The sequence below is a fragment of the Macaca nemestrina genome, chromosome 8 (genome assembly GCF_043159975.1).
Source record: "Macaca nemestrina isolate mMacNem1 chromosome 8, mMacNem.hap1, whole genome shotgun sequence".
Lineage (NCBI taxonomy): Eukaryota > Metazoa > Chordata > Mammalia > Primates > Cercopithecidae > Macaca > Macaca nemestrina.
The window spans coordinates 12,174,140-12,195,711 of record NC_092132.1 but is presented as its reverse complement, the minus strand read 5'-3'; the positions used below and the strand labels follow the sequence as shown (position 1 = coordinate 12,195,711).

At 46.5% G+C, this 21,572-nt stretch overlaps 1 protein-coding gene across 2 annotated transcripts in view; it reads left to right on the top strand.

The window, feature by feature from the left end:
• LOC105492833 (thyroglobulin) overlaps positions 1 to 20,991 on the top strand; it is a 273,233-nt gene extending 252,242 nt beyond the window's left edge. For both annotated transcript variants that reach the window (XM_011760101.3, XM_011760100.3), the window contains 3 exons: positions 17,970 to 18,104; positions 19,570 to 19,760; positions 20,768 to 20,991. In XM_011760101.3, the coding sequence (XP_011758403.2) occupies positions 17,970 to 18,104; positions 19,570 to 19,760; positions 20,768 to 20,886 (445 nt within the window). In that variant the 3' untranslated portion in view covers positions 20,887 to 20,991. The remainder of the gene's footprint in view (positions 1 to 17,969; positions 18,105 to 19,569; positions 19,761 to 20,767) is intronic.
• Positions 20,992 to 21,572: the final 581 nt, after the last annotated feature.

Here is a 21,572-nt window from a genome sequence, read left to right as displayed (position 1 = left end):
AGACTAAGTGACAGGGACGCACGTGATCTCGGCTTCGGAGTGAAAGAACAATGCAAAGAGGGTAGCTGGGGACTTGGATGACCGGCAGTTTGAAGGGAGGTCTATGGGGCTATCTGTTCTACTGCCCCATGAGCTTACAGTCCTGAGCCATTCATCCATGTGGGGAAACCCCAGAACCCTTCCCACTGAGGCAGTGACTTCGTGCATTAAACCACATCAGATCACAGTGAGGTGCCTTTGGCAAGACGATCTACTCCTCTAGGGGCAGGAAAGTAGTGATGTCCTTGTGCTCAGCCTCCCATAAGCATTCACAGGTAACAGATCATCAGGACCACATGTCTCCAAAAGATGCCAGACGATTATTGTTTTATTTTGTATACGAATGGGAGCAAAGCCTGCCATCTGGGGTCAAGAACATTCATCGCTCACATCCATGGTCTATTTTTTTTTTTTTTTTTTGAGATGAAGTCTCGCTCTGTCGCCCAGTCTGGAGTGCAGTGGTGCAATCTTGGCTCACTGCAAGCTCCGCCTCCCAGGTTCATGCCATTCTCTTGCCTCAGCCTCCTGAGTAGCTGGGACCACAGGTGCCCGCCACCACACCTGGCTAATTTTTGTGTGTGTGTGTGTTTAGTAGAGACGGGGTTTCACTGTGTTAGCTGGGATGGTCTCTATCTCCTGACCTCGTGATCCACCCGCGTAGGACTCCCAAAGTGCTGGGATTACAGATGTGAGCCACCGTGCCCTGCCCCCTGGTCTGTTTTATGGGCAACAGGGAGCTGGGTGAAAGGACTGCAGCTTTAGAGGTGGGGGTGCAGCCATACCACCTACCTGCTGTGCCATCATAGGTAGTTTTCTTTGTCTCTCTGATCTTCAATATCCTTACCTACAAAATAAGGCTAATAATTTTTCCTCTTAGGGTTGGCATTAACAGTGTCTGGAACATAAGTTATCCAACCCATAATAGGGCTTTACCCTGTGTTACTTAGCAAGGCAAGGGAATTCTTATAAACACGCATCATTTATCTTTATAATTAGCAACGCCCCTAGAGTAGGCTGAATAATGGCCACCTGAAGATTGACTCCTCCCCATGTCCTTCTTTCACCAGGGACTACTTTATTACCTGCCCTGTAATTGACATGGCCAGTGATTTGACCACCTTCCTCCCATTCCCCAGTAATATTTACTCTCCAAGTGGCCTCACTGCCACTAGAGGAAAGAAAGGACGTTCTCATTTCTCCTAAGCACTCATTAGTTACCTGCTTTCCCCAAACAGTCTCTCTTTTTTTTTTTTTTTTTTGATGGGGTCTTCCTCTGTTGCCCAGGCTGGAATGCAGTGGCACAATCTCAGCTCACTGCAACCTCCACCTCCCAGATTCAAGCAATTCTCCCACCTCGGCCTCCCAGTAGCTGGGATTACAGGCACACACCATGACTCCTGGCTAATTTTTGTATTTTTAGTAGAGATGGGGTTTCACCATGTTGGCCAGGCTGGTCTCGAATTCTTGACCTCAAGTAATTGACCCATCTTGGCTTCTCAGAGTGCTGGGATTATAGGCATGAGCCACCGCACCTGGCCCAGACTCTTGCATTTTTAAAGCACTCCACAAAAAAAGTTCAGAGCCCAATTCTGCAGAGTTGAAATGGTCACCTCGATTTTACAGAGGAAGTGTGTCTCAGTCTATTCGAGCTGCCATAGTAAAATACCTTAGCTGAATAGTGGCCCCCAAAAGATCTCAGGAACCAATCCCTGGAACCTGGAATATTACTTTATAAGGAAACAGAACCTGGGCAGATGTGATTTAGTTAAGGATGTTGGCATGGGGAGATAATCCTGGATTACCCTGGAAGGGCCCTGAATGCAATCATAAGCATCCTTATAGGTGAGAGCCAGAGGGAGAAGTGCTGTCTACAGAAGAGAGAGGCAATGTGACCACAGAGTCAGAGACTGGAGTGATGTGGCCACAGGGAAGGAATGCCAGTAGCAGCCAGAAACTGGGAGAGCATGGGGTGGGAGTGTGGCCCTGCTGTCACCTTGGTTTTGGCTCAGTCAGACTGGTGTTGGGCTTCTGGCCTTCAGAACTATGAGAGAAAAAAAGTTTTGATGGCTTTTAACCAGTAAGTTTATGGTGATTTGCTACAGCAGCTGCAGGAAACTCATGCAGTCCCCAAGGCGTTCTCATTTCGCCGGAGCACCCATCATTTACCTGCTTTCTCCAAACAGACTCTTCTGTTTTTATACCACGCCACAAAAAAATGTCCAGAATCCTTGTGAGCTCTGCAGGGTTGAAATGATTACCTCTGTTTTACAGGTATGAAGTATGTCTTAGTCTGTTCAGCCTGCCATAGTAAATATATCTTAGCCTGGATAATTTATAAACAGCATACACTTATTGCTCACAGTTCTGGAGACTGGAAGTCCAAGATCAAGGCATGGGAAGATTTGGTGTCTAGTCGGGGGCTCGCTGTCTGCTTCACAGGTGGTGCTTTCTTTCTGCATTCTCTCATGGCAAAAGGAACAAACATGTTCCCTAAGGTCTCTTTTATGAGAGCGCTAACTCCATCCATAAGGCTCCACCCCCATGACCTAGTTACTCCCCAAAGGCCCTGTCTCTTAATACGAACACACTGGGGATTCCATTTCAGCCTATGAATTCTGGAGGGACATAAATATTCAGAGCATAGCCGAGTCTGAGGTTCAAGGAGTTCAACACAATTCCCTCGAGGACAAGCAGCTGGTTAGTTAGAGAGCAGCAACCCACCCACAGCTTATCTGAGCCTCAGAACTCTTTCCACTCCAACACGCAGTCGCTTTGCTTAGAACTATAATTTCAGCCTGACCTACAGATTCAAGCAACTGCCTCCAGGTTGTAAGAAGAAAAATAAGTGGCAGGCCAGGATTCTGGGAAGGAGGCATTGAGGGAGAGAAGGAATGATGACGAGAGCCATGTGGTTTGGGTGGAGATGAAGGTGCCCTCCTAATCCAGTGGTCTATGGCCACCCATGGCGAGGGAGGCCCAGCATGGGAAATGGTTCCTAGAATCAGCCTTGGCAGTGACCTCCTCGCCAGGGCTCTCAAGAATCTACCCTCCATCTGACTCTTTTGTCTGATTCTCTGCCTTCCTCACATGCAAGGCAGAGATTACAGTGAAAGGTGTAACTCTCCCACAGCAAGTTCATTAAAAGCCTTACAAATATGCACATACTGTTAGACCCCAGAATTTACAGTGGCAAAAAATAAGAAATGAGTCTTCTACATGAGGGTGAAAACAATAAAAGCAAAACAAAATGAAAGCATTCATATCATTGCTGTCTGAATCAATAGTGCTTGGACCCTACCCGGCTCACTTTCATAGGCTGCTGTAACAAACTGCCACCAAAGCAGCTTAGAGCAATAGAAATGTATTGTCTCAAGTTCTGGAAGCCACAAGGATGAATTCAAGGTGTCAACAGGAGCACCTCTGTAGGCACTAGGGAAGGATGCGTTCCGGCCTCTCTTTTAGCCCCTGGTGGCCTAAGGCGATTCTTGGCTCATAGATATCTGTGTTCTTCGTCTGGTATTTCTTCACATCGTCTTCCTTTGTGCATGTCAGCCTCTGGACCCAAGGTCCCCACCATCCATGTTGGTTAGGGCCAACACTAATGACCTCAGTTTTACTTGATGACCTCTGTAAAGATCCTATCTCTAAATAAGGTCCCATTCTGGGTATTAGGGATAAAGACCCCAACATATCTTTTTGAGGGAGACATAGTTCAATCCATAACATTGCCTTTCTCTAAAATAACTGAGTCTGCCAAGCAGGCTTTTGAGCGGCAATGGTCCAAAGTGGTCTATTTTGGACCTGGGATTGGGGTGGTCCTCAGAGGAGCAATCCTAACAGAGTAGAATCACAACCTCAGTCTCCCATGGCCAGTGTGGGTTTCTCTGTTACTGAGTTATGTCCTCATGTCCCTAGAGACAGGGCTCCACTGCGCTGACCCCGGGAACCTCCCATGAAACCAAGCCATGTTCATGCAGAGACCCTCATAACTGCCTCCCATGGCTCCATGGCTCTCCACACCTCAGAGCCCAGTGACCCTCCTGGCACAGATGAGGACTTAGCAGGTTCTCAGGAAATCATACTGAAGGATAGATGGTCAGGAATGAGTCCTTTCTACTTTAGTTTTTAGGCTCCATGGGGCTCAGTTTTGCCACTTGTGAAGTGGGAGTAGGGAGGCCGGAGAGGTCTAAAGCACTGATTCTTCACTGGGTTCTAGGGAGCCTGGATCCTGAGCCTCTGTGAGGAGGGGGCAGGTCTGAGCCTCCCAGCCCCTTTCTCCTTATGTCACAGACTGAGCTTTGAGTAACATTTCAAAGTTATTCAATTTAGAAAGTATGAAAAACTACTGGATCCAGTCACCCAAAGGCATCGTTTAGTTCTCAGTTCTATCACTTTTGGAGGAAAGAGACACGCAGATCCACTGAAACATTTTATAGTAGCAGTATTCCTATTCTTGTGGAGGCAGAATAATGCCCTGGTCAAAAGCAGAGATGCTGGCATCTACTATTTTGGTAAAAAACATATCCTTGAGTCTTATCAGCTCAGTGACCTAAGGCAAGTCATGTAACCTCTTTGGTGACTCAATTTCTTCATGTGGCAAATGGGTATAATAATAGGACCCATCTCAAAGGTTGTGACAATCGTTAATTTTACATAAAACAGAGACAGGCAAATAGTGCTAAGAATATTCTGTTCTTCTTGGCCATCAGAATGCATTCTTGACAACCCCCTGTGTAGATGTCTCCTCTCTCCATCACCATCACATATGGTGCCATCTATGTAGTAGATAATTGCATCAATGAATGACTCACAGAAACTAACTGATTTGATTTTTGGCAAGTTTATCTTATTGTCCCAAAAAGACATCCCTCTTCTCTCTCTCTCTCTCTCTCTCTCTCTCTCTCTCTCTCTCTCTCTCTCTGCCCTGGCGCTGTCACATCTCTCATTTTATTTCTGGCTCAAATCTACATACTTAAAATATATGTGTGTTACATTTTCAGCCATCTGTCTCATACCTCCATTTCTGTCAGCATATATTAGCTTTCCTGGCAACAGCTAGTGAAAAAAATACAATGAATTATTGCTTTCTTATAGACTATTGTAAACTGATCACAGAATAGTGTGATTTTCTTACTGTGCACCTGGATTATAGATGAGATTTTCATTCCTGAAATTGAGGGCAAACTTCTATGGGAAAAGAATAGGTATAACAGATGGAGAGGAGACAGGGAAATCAAAATCTCTAGTGTGAGGAGAAGGTTCCAGTTTCAGATTCAGATTCAGATTCAAAGAATCAAAGAATATAGAAGATGAGACCGTCTAGCTCCTTTATTTTACTTGTAAAGAAACAAAAGCCCAGGGATGTGAGCAGATTATTTCCCCGTCCCTGAGCCAGTGAGTGGCAGTCTGGACCCATGTCCTGTTCCCTGCCCTCTCTCCAGCATTCTTTCAATTGCTCCCACTTTATCCTAAATCTTATTGAGTGCCTGCAATGGCCAAGTCCACATACCAGCTGTGTGGCCTTGGGCAAGTCACTTAACCTCTCTGAGCTTCCATGTAGCCTCACCTATATCTGGAGAGAGTAACAGGTCCTGTTCCACAGGGCTATGGGAGAATTTGGGGACACTGCCTGCATGGTGTTTAGCCCAGAGCTGGCATCTGGATTGTGTATCTGAATGTGTCTGCATGTGAGTGTATGCATGTATGTGTGTCTGTGTGTACAATACCTGGCAGCTTTGATTTCCAAGGTTGCTGATGAGAGAAAAAACTCACCAGCTTTCTCCTGTTCATCTCTGCTCACTGGCGAAGCTTTGAGCCAGTTTCTCCCATGGTCTGTCCCTGGAGCCCTCTGTTTGAGGAAGTGGGCTTGCCAGTGAGGCCTGTAATCCAGGGCTTCTCAACTTGGGCACTGTTGATATTTGAGGCCAGATAACCCTTTGTCGTGGGAGGCTGTGCTGTGCATTGAAGGATGTTTAGAAGCACCCCTGGCTTCTACCCACCTGATACCAGCAGCCCCAGTCCCTCTAAGCTGTGCCAACCACAAATGCCTCCAGACATTGTCAGATGTTCCCTGGGGACACAATCCTTGCTGGTCGAGAACTACTGCTGGAATCTATTAGAACTGAAGTTATTACTAACAGTACCTGAAAGGAAACAGCAGCCCCTTTCCCACACACTGCCCCCGAATCAATGCAGGATGGCCCTGGCCAAGGTGCTGTCCCTGGCCCCATGGAACCCCCTCAAGCAGATGGAGTGTGCCAGAGAAGCAGGGGTGGCTTCAGTGATTCTTTGTAACAAAGCTGACCTAGAGGCCGGCAGGCCTCCAGGTTCACATGCAGAGGGGCTCTGGCCTGCTGTCTCTCCCAGGTCTGAGGGCCTGGGCATTCTCTCTGATGCCTCCTGCGTTCTCTCTAATGCCTCCTGTCACTTGCCCAGGTACCTCTCAAGGTGCCACCTGCTTATTCTGCTGGGACCCTTCCCTCCCTGCCCATCTCTGGTATTTCCATCTCTTTGACTCACCGGTGATGTCCTCCTCTCTAAACAGCCCCTTTCAAAGGACACGCTGGCCTTTAAAGGTCCAGGTATCATTCCCAGAAAGAGCCCCATCTGTGTCCTCTGCTGCTCATGAGCAACGGACTCAGACCCTGTGGCCAGGTTTGGGGACTGCACTCCCAGCCCTGGTCTGTGCTCTGGGCCCCAGCAAGTGTAGAAAAGAGCACTGGTTTGTTCTCTGCTGTTTCCTGTCTTTCGAGGGCCCTGCCACTTTCTGTGTGCCTCTTTAAGTGTTGGTTTCCTCATCTATGCAGTGGAGCTAGTAATAGTACTTATGCTTACTATGAAGTGTGTCAGGACTAAGGAAGACAAGGCACACAAACAGCCTCGCCTATGGGCCTAACTGCCTGGCAGAGAGTGAACACTGATTAGGTAAGCATTACTAATGCTGCTTCATGTATTATGCTGGAAGAATCCAAATTGGAGATCAACAGGTCCTTGGAAGAAAGCAGCCACAACTGAAGTGGTTTCTGGTACCAGATATTGCATGAGGAACTGTAGCCACTTCAGAGAGGATGTGGAAGCCTCTCATCTTAAGATGCCTGGGGGCTGGGCCAACTGTGGAGTTCATGGTTTCCATGGAAATTCATCATAAGGCTGAGTGTGTGCTATGGCACTTGAATTGTGTGCTGGGTCTTTCTTCTGAAGGCCTTGGCCTCCAGGGTGCTGGGATGTCATTCCTACATCCCGGTGGTGTGGAAGATGTTTCAATAAGATCACGTTTGACTTTTCTTTGAACGGAAGAGTATGGCTCTTGGGATTAAACATCTACTCATGCTTCATAGAGAATGTTAGACTGGTCTTTCATTTTGGCAGAGGCAACCCAATCTAGTGAAACAGCACATCTTTGAGAGTAAATCAACTAGAGTTCTAATCCCATATCTACCATTTATTAGCTGTTTGCATTTTTTTTTTTTTTTTTTTTTGAGACGGAGTCTTGCTCTGTCGCCCAGGCTGGAGCGCAGTGACCAGATCTCGGCTCACTGCAAGCTCCGCCTCCCGGGTTCCCGCCATTCTCCTGCCTCAGCCTCCCGAGTAGCTGGGACTACAGGCGCCCGCCACCTCGCCCGGCTAGTTTTTTGTATTTTTTAGTAGAGACGGGGTTTCACCGTGTTCGCCAGGATGGTCTCGATCTCCTGACCTCGTGATCCACCCGTCTCGGCCTCCCAAAGTGCTGGGATTAGCTGTTTGCATTTAAACAAATCCCTTTACCTCAATTTCCTCACCTATAAAATAGGTAGAGCTATATGTACTTCATAGTATGAATATTCAAGATCATGTACATTAAACATCTGGCTCATTGCAGATGTTCAATGTTAGGGAGCTAGGGTTATTTTCCTTTTAGGAAAACTAAGTCTCTGAGAGAGAAAAACAAAACATTCAAAATGACTAAAGAGGCAATAATGTTCCTCCTTGATAAGTTGTCCCAACCCTGGAAAACAAAGCTGTAAATTCTAGACTCAAGGCATTTTGTACACCACTACACTTGCATTCTAGACACTACTGTGCATTCCAGAGGCTTTTAACATTCCAGATTCAAAATATTATCTTTTTAGTTGACTGTCTTGGTGAGTTTGTTGGAATTCACAAACCAAAGAAAATGTGAAGTGGATAGATTACTGAACTGAATCCATCAGCCTGGCTACATCCTGTGGGATTATTTCCCAGTGTAGATGAAAATAAATCATTTTCTGAAACCGATCACTCCAACTCCTTGACATAATAGGGTTTGCACTATATATCTTCTTCAACATTGATTTGACAGAGATTTACCTAACGCCGTCTATGCTGCAGATCCCCTTCCAGGTCCTAGAAATGAGAAAGCTGCAAGGCAGAGAAGAGCTGCCTCTTGGGACAAAGACTGTAGTTGCGGGAGGTGCTGATGGGTATCTAGGAATAGTGTGTAAAGAATAGACAATACACACATCAATATGCAGCATATGTTCAGACAACAACACTAGGAAGGAGATCCACTAGGGTGCCGTGGTCAGTAATAAGAAAAGAACCTTGTGTAAAGGTGACATTTGAGCTGAGAACCGACAAATAAGAAGGTGTGTGATCCTCATGTAGAAGTGAGAAATTCCAAAAGAAAGATCATCAAAGGCCAAGGCCCTAAGGTGGGAAAGGGCTTGGCATATTTGAGGATAAAGAAGGCGGCCAGGGAACTGGAGCATTACTAATGCTACTTCGTGTATTATGCTGGAAGAATCCAAATTGGAGATCAACAGGTCCTTGGAAGAAAGCAACCACAACTGAAGTGGTTTCTGGTACCAGACATTGCATGAGGAGCTGTAGCCACTTCAGAGAGGATGTGGAAGCCTCTCATCTTAAGATGCCTGGGGGCCGGGCCAGCTGTGGAGTTCATAGTTTCCATGGAAATTCATCATGAGGCTGAGTGTGTGCTAGCACACTTAAATTGTGGCACTTGAATTGGAGCCTGTTGAAGAAGAGAAGAGTGGTTGAAGGTGCAGAGGGAAAAAAAATGGGTCTTGTAGTTCACATAGGAGTTTGTAAGCTGTGGCTAGCAGAGAGATAGTATTTTATCTGAGTGTGATGAGAAGGCATTGCAGATTTTTAAAAAAGCATATATAATGCACAATGGTCTTTTCATTCATATCCAGAATGGCTCACTGAAACATCAATTATCTTTTTTAAAAATAATAGAATGTACAGTATCAACCCTGTTATCTAATGTGATGGTCAGTTAGTCAGAAAAGTCGATTAAAAGGAGAACTTGTGAAAAATGCATAAGATAGGTATGATGCCTTAAATATTTTATTTTAACTTTAAACACATAAATCTGCATCCCCTGGCCATTCTTTTGGTGCAGGATCAGAGGGTTAAGCCGGAAAATGCTGTTTGGAGTTCTGCCTTTGGACTTCTTGCAAAACCATAAACGTAATGCATGATCTATTATTTCCAGTCTGGGATCCATGGAAGTGGAGTATCTGCATGGTATTCAATAAATTCAATTAAATATAAAATCACAATGACAAATACAATGACTTAAACAGTTGGGTCTTGGTAAGCACACAACACAGTTAGTGAGAATGCATGTTTGGGGCCTGGAAAGTTCATTTTTTTCTGGGCAACAGTTATCATACTTTATGGAGGGAATAAAATGTTCAGGTTAATCTAGCAAGTTAGTTGAAAGCTTTGACTCTACTGTGAAACAATATATCATACCGCTCTGCTGAGCTTTAGGAAGTTAGGGGACTACTGCAAATATCTCCTTTGGGGCCTGGGGTGGGACTACACTATTTAGTGTGCCTTAGGGAGCTTATTTTTAAGGGATTGCATAGCAAATTCTCTTGTAAAACACAAGCCATTTGTAAAGCAAAGAATTACTTCCTGATTAATTCACATGCAGAATCTGAACTTTTGCGTATTAGATTTGCCCAAAGAGAGGCACACTTATAAGCGTCTAGTCATAAGTTACTTAACACTTCGTCAGCTTCTCAAAAAAAAAAAAAAAAATTCCTGGGAAGCAAAGGGACTTTCATTCCTCCCTGTTCCCTAATTTCCTTTGGAGGAAGCTATCGAGAGATGCTGGCTGGGGATAAGAAAGGGAGTATATTTTATGGGGATGAGGTCAACAGACTTCCTGCAGGCAGACAGAACAGGAGGGACTGAAATCCCTGCAAGCACAGGCTCTCAAATCAGTCCATTCAGATGGGCAGTAATGCCCATCCATGCTGTGCCATCTCCAGCACAAGCCTTTTCACACCATTATCAGCAGAACGGCTTCTGCCATGCAAACCAGTGTCTTATTTCTGTCAAGGGAGATCCTTCCTCACACCCTCACCTCATCATAAGGGGAACCCAGGCTCAGCCCACCTCCCCAGCTGAATCCACTGCCAGGTGCATCTCTTTGGATGGATGTACCTCCATCATTCTGTTTCCTGATAAACCCAAACCTTCATGGACTGTGGCTCCTGATCCTGGAAGCTGAGCTCAAGTCAGGAACTTGCACCATGGATCATCTCTGAAATGAGGCTTTTGGCTCGCTAGGATGCAGGCTTAGCCTCCCTGCAGGTCCTCAGCAGCACCAGCAGGATTAATGATGAGCAGTATGGCAGACAGGTAAGCTTGGGGACGTTATGTGAAAAGGTTCTGTCTTTTCTGGACAGTTGCAGTGACCCTAGGATTTCTCAGTTCTAGTTTTTCTTCCCACACACCTCTAGTAATCCTTCCAAAAGAAATGCAACTTACAACTCATTTGCTAAGAAACCTCCAGGGTTCTCAGCCCCTTTAAAACATGACCATCAATTCTTCTGGTCTAGGCTGTCACAGCTTTCAAAGAATGAGAGCCCAGTGGACCTTAGCAAGCATGCAGTTTAGTGGTTTTCAGACTTTGGATTTTTCTGGACTAGAAAAAGTTCCAATTGCACTTCTCAGCAGGACCTGTGAGGCCAGCGCCTTGAGGACTGTTTTCTGCCACCTGCACCAGCCCCCACCTGCCCTGGCTCACCTTGTGCTCAGCCACACCCCTTGTCATTCCTTGCTGCATACAGAGTGCAGATCCTGCTCTATGACAGCACAAGTGCTGAGTTGCTACCCACATGCCCTTCCTCACCTTGTCCATTCACTAACCCTACTCATTTGTCCAAGCACAAGTCCACCGCAGCTTCCTCTCTCTCACTTTCCGTAAACTCTTCTGCATTTTCTTGCCTGGAATAAATGATACTTCATTTCTCTCTCTTCTTATGGTACTTGGTAAGTAATTCTATCACTTGACAGATACCTACCTTTCTATTGTACAACATACAACATTTTATTTTTGAAAAGCAGTGGTTGATCGCACTTCCCTGTTAGAATGTGAGCTCCTCAACAGAATGTCCACCTTTTGAGCCTCAGCATCCATCCAGAGGACACTGCACAGTAGGCGTTCGGCAACTGCGGGCCAAGTAGGGTCTTAGTCCTGACACCCCTTTTCTAATTTGCCACCGTCCTCACTGGATGGCATTCAAATCCTGAAACTGAAACACAAAAGCATGCACACACACACGCACACACACACACACACACACACACACACACAGTCATCCGCCGAGCTCTGTGACTGGTCAATTCTTTCCACAGTCTGGTTAAATGTAACTTTATCAACTTCAGCCACCTTAACTCTTCCTTGGATGGCAGCTTACAGTTTTTAAAGGAAATTACACCCACTGGATCTATGAGCATCCAGTAATACCATGTGGGTGGCTGAATGGAGATGATTGACCCATTTTACTGATAGGAAAACCAAGGCTCAGAGATTCAGCAGTGGAAGTGGGACTTGAACAGAGCTTGCCCAGCTTGGGCAGGTAGCTTTCCCAGGCCCAAAATCTGCTTCTCGGAGGTGACAAGGAGAAGATTCAGATCTGGCCTGGGCATAGGATGAGCAGCTGTCAGATGAGGGGCAAGTTCCACTGCAATGTGATTACCAAAAACAGCAGAAGACAAGTGACAGCTCAATGCTTCCAGGCTGACCATATACTGACACAGCTGCCACGGGTTTGGGCCTATGATTTATCAGTGATCAGACACAGCACAGAGCAAAGAAGCCACATCAGCACACATGAACTGCCTACCCCTAAGCTGCGAGCACGAGGGACACTCAGTTGAGTCTCTCCTTTTACCTTGTTAGACCCTGGCATGTTCTTCCGGGTCTTCCTCTGCTGCTGCTGCTGCTGAATCCAAATCCCCTTTTCTTCCTCCAGAGGGTCCCAGAATCCCCAACCAGTGCCCAGATTCGCCGAGGACTTGGTCCTTGGATCCCAGATTCCCTCTTCAGAGGCTCCACTGTTTGTGCCTCCTCCAGATGTCCCTTAAACTGCTCAAAATAACTCCTGCATCCTGATAAAGATCAGCTCTGCTAAGGAAAAACAAAGCAGAAATCCTCATACACAACAGGCTCTCAAATTAAACAGATGGGATGGGCTGGAATGCCAGACCTTCCCCCCAAAGCAGTGCTCTGTGGCCTTTCTAAGGTCGCAGACAGTGGTGGCCTGGAGCCGGCTCATGCAAGCTCATGAGAGCCAGTGGTACACATTGCTTCCCAGCGTCGTGCTCAATGACATCATTTTGAAATTGGCTAAGGTGGGAGTATTTACACTGTAAAAATTGGCGAATATCACACATAAGATTTCCTTTCCCCCAGAGAGTCGATTATTAAACGTTTTTCTTTTTTTGAAACAGAGTATCACTTTGTCACCCAGGCTGGAGTGCAGTGGTACGATCAATCAATTGTGGCTCACTGCAGCCTCGACCTCCTGGGCTCAAGTGATCCTCCTGCCTCAGACCCCCAAGCAGCTGGGACTATAGGCACACGGCACCATGTCCAGCTAATTTTTGTATTTTTTGTAAAGATGGGATGTTGTCATGTTGCCCAGGCTGGTCTTGAACTCCTGAGCTCAAGCAATCCACCTGCCTTGGCCTCCCAAAGTCCTGGGATTATAGCCATAAAGCCATCACGCCCAGCTGATTATTAAATATTTATCAGCACATGACTTTCTTGAGAATGTGATGGAGGATATAAAACATTTCTCAAGAAAGATGCACTCATACACTTCACGGCATTTTATGTGTAATTTTAGGGAACTTGTGGATCTCCAAAACCCTACAATGGGACCTCCCCAGGCTCCCACAAGTTAAAGACTCCCACTCTTAAGCTTTCAGATGTCTCTCTCAGTTAATCAAAAAGGAAATGAGTATATGAGCCAGAAACCGGGTCAGAGAGATTAAAAATATTTTATTGCTAAACCTCATTCAGGATAAGCATAATTGTGTCACCATTTTACAGAGGAGGACACTGAGACCCAGTGACATTAGACAGCTTGTCCAAGATTGCACACTAGTCAGGGACTGAGCTGGGGTTTCAACAGAGCACTCTGGCCTTGAAAGTTTATTTCTGTTCACTAGAACACTTGGAATGCAGCTTCCTCTGGAGGAAACAGTAGATCAGGCTATTGTGGTAGCAGTTATGCCCTGTCAAAATGTCCAAGTCCTAAACCCTGAAACCTGTGAATATGTTACCTTCCATGGCAAAGGAACTTTGCAGGTGTGATTAAGGTTCAAGACTTTGAGATGGGAGCTTATCCTGGTAAGCTCGATTTAATCACACGAGTGCTCTAAGCAGGGGAGTGTTCCAAAGAAAAGCAGCATAAGAAGGACTCAGCCGCTCTGAGGATGGAGAAGGGCGGTTCTGATGGACAGCCTCCAGTGACTGGGGATGGCCCTCAGTTTGTAGCCAGCAGGAAAACGGGGGCCTGGGTCCTCTACCTCAAGGAACTGAATCCTGCCACAAACCTGAATGGTCAAGAGAAGTATTCTCCCCAGAACTTTCAGAAGGAACGCAGCCCATGCACCCTTTGAATTCAGTCCACTAAGACCCATCCTGGATTTCTGAACTCCAGATGGTGTCAGATAGTAATTTGTGTTGTTTTAAGCCACTGAGTTTGTGGTAATTTCTTAAGGCAGCAATAGAGAACTAAATACAGCCAGTTTTCCAGAAGGGCCTCCTGAGCAACAGGCTGTTGAACCTTTCATTCCACAGTGAGGAGAAGGACTAAGCCCCAATGGGGAGAAAATCGGCCAGACATCACTGGAGGAAGAAAGAGGAGGGGGGCCCCTGTTAACCCTGGGCCTCCTGGCTTCTCTGTGGCCACCGCAGAGGAAGTGTGGTGATTGAGAAACAAGACAGCTTCAGTAAGACCAGCAATGAGGCCATGAGAAAACCCACACAAGACGCAAAGGGACAGCAGACCGTGAAATCTGCAGACGGAGGCTTCAGTCCTGGCGTCACCACTGAACAGTTACGGGGCCTTGGCAAGAAAATGGCCTCTTTGAGCCCAAGCTTCCTCCACCGTTGAAAGGAGTAATAAAACCTATTCACAGGGTGGGTGAGATAATAAGGGTGAATGCCATTTGTAAACTACCAATTTTGGGTTTATGTGAGAGATTATTTCTATTGTCATTGTAATGACAACTTCTCTCTGCCTGGCATTTTTTGTTTTGTGATCCTTTTCCTAACAACTTCCATCGCGATTACTTTTAAATGGTCCTCAGTCCTCTCTGCACAGGTTGACTACACAGAGCAGGGGATTGGGGGCCTGGGAGACTCGGGTTTGAACCCTGGCTGTCCCGTGTCTCAGGCATGTCATTTTCTCTTTCTGAGCCTTCATCTATCACCTGGAAAGTATGTGGATGGTAACATTCACTTTTCCAGTAGCCCTTGAATGTTGAAGATCACAGCTGCCAAAGGTCTACCATGGTGCCTGGCACAGCCCAGGTGCTCTGGAATTGGTGGCTATAAGCAGACATTGGGTAGAGCTGGCTGCAAAACAGGCCACCTTGGCCACCGCAGAATCTGTGACTCTTTTCTGGGCTCCTCACAGTTATTGCTGACATTGCCCAAGGGACTTAGCTCTTTGGGTCCCAGGATCCTACAAATTTCAATGACACTCGCCACTTCCTGCTCCCCTCTCAAAAACAGGAAACCTTCTTCCTTCTCTAAGAAGGCCCTAATATGTGAGAATAGTTGCAAAGAGATGCTGCGCTCGGTGACTTATTCTCTTCCTAATCATACTGTATGTCCTCGTGGTTTCATACTCCTTCGATGACACCTTCCAGTGCAACGGCCCAATACTGACACACAATAACCTCATCATAATAATAGCAGCCATTTGTAAAAACACTTCTTTTAGACAGAGCTTCCACATGCAATAGCTTATTCTATCTGGTATTTTATGTAGAGGAAACCGATACAGAGAAAAGTCAAAAGACACCTCCAAAGTTACACAAGCTGTAAGTTTCAGAGCTGAGTCTCAGCTGAGTGATGAGTTTATGTCTGTTTCTCTATGGCCTGCTGCCAGTCCCATGTATGCCTGGTGATCATTCTTATGGCCAGAGTAGGAATACTGGCTCTCCGGCCCTCAGGCCTCAGTGTTAGGGAAGGACCCCTGAACCTCTGCTGTCACCACAGTCCCCAGCCTGAGAAGGAGAGGGGCAATAAGAAGGTGCTGTCTTTGCTTGAAGTGTTCTGCTTCACAGCCCTGAGCTAGAGGGGCCCTTTCCCCAGCCTCTTGGATAATCACGATAAATCTCTCTGAGTCTTAGCCAGAGTCAAACTGTCTATCCACAAATCGTTGCACTTCATAGAATTTCACCTCTGCACAAACTGCCTTTATCTGGGAACCACTGCATTCTAGTCATTTCCCAGAACATCTGTCTGCTGGCTACCTCTGCCCATTGTACCAGCACGGATGAGAACTGCTGGGTCAGAGCTGGTGCCAGGAACTTAAATATAGTTGATTGCGTCAGGAGGTGAACTGATGTGGTGAGAAAGAACTGGACCACGTTTTACTTCTCTTTTAAATACATGCTCCATATACCATTTTATTTTGATCTTCACAGCAGCACTATGAGGTAGGGAGTTGATATGGTTTGGCTCTGTGTCCCCACTCAAATCTCATCTCGAACTGTAATCCCCACAGTTATAATTACAAGAACCCAGAGGGAGGTGATTGGATCATGAGAACAGTTTCCTCCATGATATTCTGGTAATAGTGAGTGAGTTCTCCTGAGATCTGATGGTTTTGTAAATGGTGGTTTCTCCTGCTCTCTTCTCTCTCCTGCCGCTTTGTGAAGAAGGTGCTTCTTCCCCCTCACCTTCTGCCATGATGGTAAGTTTCCTGAGGCCCCTCAGCCATGTGTTACTCTGAGTCATTTAAACCTCTTTCCATTATAAATTACCCAGTCTCAGATATTTCTTTATAGTAGTGTGAAAACAGACTGATAACAGGAGTTATAGACCCATTTCATAGATGAGGAAGTAGGGAATGAAGGAGGCCAAGAAATTTGCCAGACATCACTCAGCTTGAAGGTGGAAGAGCCGGGACCCAGGCATAGGAGCCCTGGGGCCCTGGTGCTTTTTGTTAGCATCATGCATTCTGGAAACCTCAGCTTTTATCTGACTCTGCTATTCACTTACTGTGTGTCTCTGGGCAAGTCAGGAAACTGCTCGAGACCTTATTTTCCTGGTCTGTAAAATTAGAGGCTGGCTTTTTCTATAAGATGGGGCCGATGACAAGGTTAGAGGGCATGGTCTACACACAAGACCACCCTCCCTCTGATGCCAGCTGAAAATTCAGGGGTTCCCCAAACCACCCTTAGGCTGGATAATTCACTGGAAAAACTCAGAATTCGCTAAAAGCTGTGACACTCACCACAATGATTTATTACAGGGAAAGGACACAGATTAAAATCGGCCCATGGAAGAGAGGCACAGAGCCCAGGAGGGTTCCAGGTTTGAAGCTCCATTGTCCCCTCCCTGTGGAGTCAGGACGTATCACCCTCTGCACTGAGGCTCACCCCAGCGTTGGTGTTCAGAGATTTATTGGAGTTCCATTACATAGGCATGATTGATTGATTGATCGATTGCCATGTGATTCCTTTCAGTTTACAGATTGCCTGATACCATGAGACCCAAAGCTCCCACGCTAAATCACGTGGTTGTTCTTTCTGGCATGGCCAGTCCCCACCCTCAGACTGTCAGGAAGGGCCATATCCACCCTAAGATCCAGTGTGGCCAGCCTCTTCCCTCCTCCTAACAGGTATGACTCACCTTCCAGAAGTTGAGGGCAAAGTCCAGACCTCTCTATAGGCAAAGCCCGATTCTTTACTATGCAGTGGTGAAATCCTTTCTGGCTTTTCCACTCTATCACTCTCCCTGGTTCCCAATGCTCACTCCAGGGCCCGTGTACCAGGCTCCTCAGCACCAGCTCCAGCCAGGGTCATTCACACCACTGGACTGGCTTCCAGGTCATTATTCCCAGCTGGCTGCTGCTTCCTAGATATTTAATCCAGTCTAGCATGTATTTATTGAACAACTGCTGTTTGCCAGGTACTGTGCTGGGGTGGGCTTCATGGATAAATGTCATCCTTGAAGAGTCATGAGTGTGAGTTGTATATGAACAAGGGCTAGTGCAGGGATTGGGCTCAAATACAAGCTACTTTCATTATTGCTTTTTCAGTGACTAGAAGAACATCAATATCCAGTGATACCGTAAGTATCATAGTTAGAATGTGATCCAAAAATCATTGTGTTGGGATGTTTCTCACAGGCATTATTTCCAGAGACTTAAGTGTTCAGTGTTGGTCTCACTTTAACCAATAGACCTGCCGTGGATCTGCCCCCAATGGGTCACTGGATTTAATTTAGGCCAAGCCAAGTCTCCACTCAACTGAGCACTAAACAAGATCCTTAAATATGATGTAAAGAAGGGAAAGTCTTGGTTTTGGAAGAAATATTGGTTTTTTGTTTGTTTGTGTTTTGTGTTTTTGAGTAGCTTACTTTTTCTTGACCTTTTGCTGCTGCTTTTCCTCTGTTTTCTCAGCCTGGAGTTGCTGGCAGATGTTCAGTTTGCCTTTGGGCTTCCCTTCTACCCAGCCTACGAGGGGCAGTTTTCTCTGGAGGAGAAGAGCCTGTCGCTGAAAATCATGCAGTACTTTTCCCACTTCATCAGATCAGGGTAATTTGGGGCCACTTGTTCAGAATTCTGTCACTGTGTTTTTCCTCCCCCTCCCTTCAAGCAGAATGCAAAGGCCCAATTTGCATTGATGGACTCATCCTTTCCTCCCTAGACATTATAATCACTAGCCACCGGCCTCCCTGTCTCAGTCACCCTCTCCTGGCCAAACCTGCATTTGCATACATTAATCTTCGTGAAGAAAAGCTCTAATTATACCAGCTACATTTGATGACTCCAGATCAGGGTTTCTGAACCTTAGCACCATTGACATTGGGGGCTGGATAAATCTTGGCTGTGTCCTCCGCATTGTAGGATGTTTAACAGCATCCTTGGCCTCTAGATGCCCACGAGATACCAGTGGTGCCCACCTAGGCCCAGTTTTGAGAACCAGGCAAGTCGAATGTCCCCTGGAGGGCAAACCACTTGGAGGAGAGCCACTGTCTCTCCACAGAGAGGAATACCAGTTCCTTGGGTTTTCAGCTTAAGTTGAAATGCTCAGGACCCTCCTTTATTCACCTTGAGGCTCTTCCTCTTCCTCGTCTGCCTCTACTCCAGTCTGATGGAGTATACTCGCTGTCCCCACCTGCAGAATTGGTTCCTGCTCTTTCCTCTTCATGGTAGTTTACCTGTTTCCTTTTATCTTTTTAACTGATGTGAATTGATTACCTAGAACTGTGCTAGGTTCCCCGGAAAGATAAAAAGGTGCAAAAGTCATGACCCAGCTACCAGCTACTGATAGTCTGAAAACATAAAAATGAACCATAATTTAAAGCAGGAGAAAATAAAGCTTTATGCAGTTTGTTGTGGGAGTTGAGCAGAGAAACATATTTCTTCTAATTAGGGTTTTAGAAAATATTTCACTGAGGAAGTCACATTTAAGCTGGCCTTGGGGGATAAATAGAATATTTAAGCAAAGGAGAAGAAGATACTTCCAGGAAAGGAGGTCTGGGCAAATGCAGCAGGGCTGAGAGGACACACCTTATCTGGGAAACATCAGGTGGTTGCAGGGCTAGTGTTTGGGCTACATGGCAGTGCATGCCGGAAGATGGGCCTGGGTAGCAAGTTTGGGCAGCTGGCCTGCAGATTCACCCTCCTGCCCATGCCTTGGACAAACAAGGACATTCCAAAGGCTAGCTATGATGTCTAGATCTGAGGACTTTGAGAAAGAGAAGAGCACAGTGATCTCCTCAACATTCACAAAGACAGAAGGGCAGCGCTAGGTCCTGGATAACGCTACCAGGTCATGACCTCAACACCTTTCCTCTACCAGAAATGGCCTAGCTTTGCAGTGCCGTAGTCAAGATCACAACTCCAGAAGCCAGATCTGGGGGCTTCACATGCAGCCTTGACACCTACAGATACATGAATTGTCCTTCAGATACCAAGTGCAAGTGGGAAGTAATTCAGGTGATGAAAGGAAAGACGAGTTTCCCTCATGGATATTTCTTTCTTTTCATTTTCCTAGAAATCCCAACTACCCTTATGAGTTCTCACGGAAAGTACCCACATTTGCAACCCCCTGGCCTGACTTTGTACCCTATGCTGGTGGAGAGAACTACAAGGAGTTCAGTGCACTGCTCCCCAATCGACAGGGCCTGAAGAAAGCCGATTGCTCCTTCTGGTCCAAGTACATCTCATCTCTGAAGGCATCTGCAGGTAGCAAAGCCCTGGGACACATAGAGGGGGCTGGGTGTTGATCTCAGCATCTGCTGTGCTTGCTGCATGAGACCTGTGCTGCGTGCATTGGCGCCAAGGGGTCACCAGTGCCAATGGCACAGCCCCTTCCCATGAGTTATTCATGGTCTGGGGAGCTTCACGTTGCCAAGGGCCTCCTGTTCTGATGTAGCCCTGGAAGGAGAAGCAAGAGAGGCACAAGAAGAGGGCAGTGGGGTGACTAGGAGAGAAGGTCTGTTGAGGGTAGAGTGGTGAACCAACATCAAGGCTTCCAGCCTAGAACATTGGTATGGGAAGAGAAGGGAGTGTCTTGAACCTCATCCTCACATCCCTTGAAGGCCTAGTTAGAAAATCTTGGGGAGGTAACTCTAGCCAGAGGAAAAGTGGACATTTCTACCTCTTCCTGTTGCAGAGATGTTAAGGAGAGAAAATAAATCATAACGAAGACACTGGGAATAGAGAGTAAACACAATGCCCTTGGGAAGCTTTGGAATAGTGGGTATGAGTGACACAACCCAGGGGATGGCCCTCGGCTTTCCTGGGGCCATGATGGAAACCTGTGACTGAGTGAGTGGGAGCCCAGAGGAGGGAGGACTCACTCCTCCCTGGAGGCTCTGGGAAGGGTCCCCAGGAGAGGTGATGCTTGGGCTGTCGTTTTTAGAATGACAGGAGTTTTTCAGGTACAGAGAAATGGGAGTAGGCCGTTAAACAGGGAAGGGATCTTGTCCAGCATATAGTTTAGATTTTCAACTCTGCTCCAAGGCCAAGTGTCTGTCTGCTGACAATGAACCCAAGTACCATCATACCCTTAGCATGTCCCTATAGCCAGGAGATGAATCTGGCACCTCAGCCAGTGGAAAGGTCCCTCTAAAGGGCATTAGCAAGAAATGCCCACTGGAGGCTGGGGTCTCTTTGGACCAAAAGGAAGGGACCAGAGAAGAGAAGTCCTAATCTGGCTTGGACCAACCTTCCTTGCCCCTCTGTTTCAGACGGAGCCAAGGGTGGGCAGTCGGCAGAAAGTGAAGAAGAAGAGTTGACGGCTGGATCTGGGCTGAGAGAAGATCTCCTAAGCCTCCAGGAACCAGGCTCTAAGAGCTACAGCAAGTGACCAGCCCCTGAGCTCCCCAAAAACTCCACCCAAGGCTACCCACTATGGTCATCTTTTTCTCTAAAATAGCCACTTACCTTCAATAAAGTATCTACATGCAATGAAGCATTGTTGACTCTAATTTGTGAATCCAAGGCAATTCATGGGTAACACCAACTATATCTTTCTAAGGTTTCAATCCCAGGCTGCTGTTTCCATTCAACAAATGTTTATGAGCATCTGTTATGCACCAGGCCCTGTGCTGGGTGCTGGGGAAACAAGGACTTTGCTCCTCTAAAAGGAGAGAATGCTGGGCAAACAGTGACACAAAAAATGGGGATCCATCAAGAGCAGGCCCCAGGTGGCATAGTCCCACCTGAGTGGTAGAAAAGACTCACTCATAAGGGTTCTAGAGTGGAGGTAGAAGACCAACTGGAATGGGTGCAATGATCCAGCGAGAAGCAATGCACTCTGAAGCAAGACAGTGAGGATGGAGATGGGGCAAGAAACAGAGCCACAGGTCCTGGAGGAAGTAGAATTGATGGAACTTGATTAAATGTGAGGGGGGGGTTGATGCAATGAGATAGAATTGCCCCAATTTGGGGATGATCTGGATTCCTGGATAAGCAATGTTCACCCTCCTAAAGGACACATTTTTAAGGCAAATATTCTGGTTAAAATGTCCTGTCTCTCCACCCCCTTTCACA